Source organism: Frankliniella occidentalis, unplaced genomic scaffold, assembly GCF_000697945.3.
Source record: "Frankliniella occidentalis isolate FOCC.00 unplaced genomic scaffold, Focc_3.1 Scaffold19, whole genome shotgun sequence".
Classification (NCBI taxonomy): Eukaryota; Metazoa; Arthropoda; class Insecta; order Thysanoptera; family Thripidae; genus Frankliniella; species Frankliniella occidentalis.
The window spans coordinates 963720-968029 of NW_026267149.1; the positions used below are offsets into that span (position 1 = coordinate 963720).

The following is a 4310-nucleotide window of genomic DNA, read 5'->3' on the forward strand; positions in this document are numbered from 1 at the left end:
GAGGAGAGGGGAGGGGAGGCGGAAGCGCCGCTGCCGCCACGCCCCAGGCCCGCCCCGCTCCTTGAAGGGGTGCGTGCGCGCGGGGGAGGGTGGGGGCGGGCCGGGGTCGATCGATAGGGGCTGAGAGCATTTGCAGGCGGGGCGTGAGGGGTCGCCGTCGGTGCATGTGTACCCCCCGTTGCCAACGCTTAGGGGAGGGCGTCCTGTGTCCAGCTGCAGTGTGAGGGAGGGAGCAGCACGGGGGGCGTTCTCCCCCGGGGGATACCTGGTCGGCGCGGTGGCCCCGCCCGGACAGCTGATAACTCACCCTCGGTGTAGAGTCCTTCTGGAGGACTCCTATAGCCGTTCCCTCTCCCCCCTGGCGGCCTCTACCGGCCCCGCCGGCGCCGCTGACTCACCCCGTCGCTCCTCAGAGTCTTTGCGGCGCCGTCGCTGCACTGAACCACTAAACCCCTAAACCCAAGGTCTCCTTCAAACGGACTTATCATGGAATGATAATCGTGAGCGATGAGCGCGCACTGTTGAGTCCTTCCAAAACAAATTATTTCGTCAGCAGCTGTCAATAATGAATTTGGCAGCTTTGATTCAAAGGATTATTTTCTGCCACTTAACTAATGATAAATTGAAGAATAGGGTTTTTCAAAGCTTTCGTAGTTCGTAGCTACAAACTAATGTAATTTGCTTCTAAAGATTTAACAGTGCGAGGTGCTTGACACCCTTTTGTACTACAACCGAGTAACGTTGCTCCTGCTCCTTAAGCATGAGCATGGTCCAGGAGGGCCCAGGGCGTTCCGGTCGGGGTCGGGTGACCCTGCCCCCGACTCGTACTCTGGCGTGGTGTACCCGCTGCCAGCTACCCTCATCGATCCGGACCCCACCCCGTTTTAGTCCTGGACATACCCCCGCCCCCTCCGGAACCCACAACACCCGTGCACCTTTGCGTGAGCTCCGTGTCCTAGCGTGGCAATCCCTCTGCGGATAAGCCTGACCTTTCCTACCGCGTTGCGTTGCCGCAGTGCTCGACACCTTTGCGTCCTCCTGAACACTATTATTTGCTGACGAAGAATTTCGGCATAGCGTCGGAATTACGAAAGCAAGGCCTTAGCATTTACGAACTGTTAATTTTTTGTCTGTTTGTGACCCTTGCGAAGCTGCCAAATTCTTTATAGGAACATAATATCATTTGCTACGGCTGTTCGCAAGGGATATAGTGAGTACCTCTCCTAGCTCCCGAACGCCCTCGTCATAGAGCCTCGCACCGCTCGCTCCGGCTCCGCTACTCACCTCGCGGTGTGTCCGTCCGTGCCCCGCCGCGCGACTCGACGCACTGACACTGACATGGCACACCGTCGTGCGTCTTGGCTACAAATTTATATTTTAGTGACGTGCAATCTCCACACCTTACCACCGGGGTATTTTTTTCTCTCTCATTCATCCCGAGTGTGCTTTCCTGCTATTAAACTGGAATCCTGTTCGAATGTGAATGAGCCTCTCAAGCGTCGTGAAGAGGAGGAGCCGTCGCGGTGGCGACGCGCTCGGGATTTACCCGTCCGTCCAGGTTATTGACGGCACGCTCTCGCCGAGCTGGAGTGGTTACGCGCGCGAGACCCACGAGACTCAGGGGAAGGGACTCATCTTAGGGCTTTATTATCGCCACCCCGTCACATTTTAAACATCTTACTGGTCGCGCGTCTGTCCTAGACTTTGATCCAAAAGATTCCAAAAAAATTCAAGTTAATCCATGACGGCAAGATTATTTTTTTCTCCTTTGATTTTGCTCGGTTGGCGGGGACCGGCCCTTTAAACCCTCCTCTCGTTAGCTCTCCCGGCGCCGCTCCGCTCGCTAATCAGCTCCCCGTAGTTTATGGTCTGCGGAGCGGAGCGCTGGCCGTGGAGGGTGGCCCAGACCTCGAGCTCGGCCGGCGGCGGCGCGGCCAGCAGCCCGGCTGGGTAGGCAACCCTTGCGGGCGACGCGCGTCGCTGCCGTGCGGGCTGGCCTATGCTGCAGGCGCCCGGCCGGGGCCGGCAGCCTGGCTAGGTAGGCAACCCCTGGGGGCAGCGCGCGCCGCTGCCGTGCGGGCTGGCCCATGCTGCGGGCGCCCGGCCGGCAGCCCGGCTGGGTAGGCAATCCCCAGGACCGCGCGCACCGCGACTGTGCGGGCTGGCCTACGCTGCAGGCGACCTACCGGGCCTGGGCCTGGGCGGCGCTCAAGGCTACCCAGACACAGGAGCGACCGCGTGGCTGTGGGAACGGTAACGTTCTCTCTTTTCGCGCCGTGTGCGCGCTGGTTTTTTGTGGCACTGGCGACATGGTTCCCCTGCTAGCACTTCGTATTGTTCTTTTTGCTCGTTTTTGCTGTGCTCGCTGCTGTCGCCGCCTTGCTGCTTGTAACAAGCTGCCCCCGTGCAGGTCGCGCGGCCACCGGAGCTTCTTTTAGTTCAAAGAGGTTTTTAATCAGCCTGTCGCGCCGGTCCTCCCTGGCGTTGGCGGCCGCCGCATCCGCGCTGCAAAAGCGTTTCGCGTGGGACGGGACGGAATGGCCCGGGTCCGGCCACGACGCGACTGTGGGCTTCCGCGCCCCGCCGCCCGCCCCGCTACTGTCGAAATATAGCGTGGCTGGCGGCTGGGAACGACATCGCATGATCCCGGCAGATATGATTCGGTATGGCCTCCGCGCAGACGACGCAGACATTTCATTCCATTAAATAATATTTTATTTGCAATGAAGTGAATGTTAGTACGGGTGATGATGCGGGGCGTTTGTTGTGGAAACGCGTTACGTTGCCAAGGCCTGGGATAGGTATGTAAAGATTTCTTTCTTTGGCATTTTTAAATGGCGCGACGAATGAAACGTAGCAATTTTTTTCTACTGGGGCGCTGTTGCTGTTTTTTTTGTTCTTTTTATCTATGGCCGGTGGGCGCGCAGGTGCTATGCGCCGAGTGGGGGCGGGCTTAGGGCGGCCTGAGTCACGCCCTCTTTCAGAGGACGTCCACTTACTTGGCGTACTTATCTGATAAGGCGCGCGCGTAACGCCATGCGTCGCCCCGCCCGTCCAGACGCGGCCGCGGCGCCGCCGCCTGGCGCTAGTGCGGAGCCCCGTGCAAAAGGCGTGTAATTTGGCGATTTGTATCGGCGGGCGCCGGACATGCTGTCGGCGCTGTCAGCGGGCCCCGGAGGGCTTAACCCTAACGCTTTGGGGGGCCCGACGCTCGCGCCAGGCCAGGCGCGCTTCGACCGATCATCATCGAGAATGTGCATCCGTCATTCGCCGTTCCGAAGCTGCCAAGTCGAGTCGAGCGCTGATAGCGCCTGAAGGGTAGGCAATATATCGACTGCGGTGCATGCGTGTATGGCGGGGTGGCCCACCCCGAGTCTCGCAGGCGCTGAGCTCACATAATGTGCCGAATAAATTTGAGAAAAACCGAACGGGCGTGCTATATCTAGCCGGGACGATCCCTTATCACATCGGGGCGGCATGTAACTATGCCGAAGGCTGAGACTATATTTGAAATACCTGCCTTGTTATGTGCTCATAGTGAATGTTTGCACATAAATTATATTTTTGCCACACGGTACAAAATTAAAGGTTAATACGGAGTCATCGTGCTCCCTGTTCTGAGTTATATCACCTAGTGTGCGGAGCTCAGGGTACGGTGGTACGGGTGTCACCATAACATCGTGCACCCGCGCACCCGCGCCTGAACCTGAAAGCCGTACGGTGTGAGCTGTGGGCACTAAAGGCACGCAATACCACATGTTCTTTATCCGCGCGTCACTGGAAAATTATCAGTGTTACGTTGCCGCCATTTTACTGAATTTTATTGATCTTTGTTTAGTTCTCTCTTCACCCTCCTATTTTTTTGTGGCATGCACCAGATGTCCATAGTTCACCTATGCCGGTTTCCTACTCGCGCACTAGGCCCCGTGACCAGAGGCAATACGAAAGCTTAACTGCCAAATTGCGCGGAGTGGGGGTGAATCAGCCACCTGGTATGTAGTCGACTCCTTTTGAAGGCATCTTTATCGTGCGCGTCACCCACTTGTAAATGTGGAGGATTCTCTGACCGTTCTTTAAATGTACAGTACACTTTTAATTTCCTGTTTCTACCATGGCATATGCAGTTACACACTCCCTAGTCAAAAACATGGTATACCAAAAAAGATAAAAATGCATCTCTAAAATTTGCTCTAGAGAAATGACTAATATTTTGAGTGATGGCGCGGCGCTCCCGGACCATGGACACGGGTAATGATAACACACGGGACCCGCTGGCTCACCTTTCATTTACGAGTCGCACCGCGGGCGTG

General features: G+C 56.9%; 2 protein-coding genes across 5 annotated transcripts in view; one reads left to right on the forward strand and one right to left on the reverse strand.

Moving 5' to 3' along the window:
• The window catches only part of LOC113206555 (serine palmitoyltransferase 2), a gene marked incomplete at its 5' end in the record, with an annotated part of 22531 nt that extends 18221 nt beyond the window's left edge, over positions 1-4310 (reverse strand). Inside the window, 1 exon segment of the mRNA XM_026422675.2 lies at positions 4281-4310. Within this exon segment, the coding sequence (XP_026278460.1) occupies positions 4281-4287 (7 nt within the window).
• Positions 1-4310, forward strand: part of LOC113206557 (reticulon-1-A) — a 34931-nt gene that overhangs the window by 13475 nt on the left and 17146 nt on the right. The window lies entirely within an intron of this gene.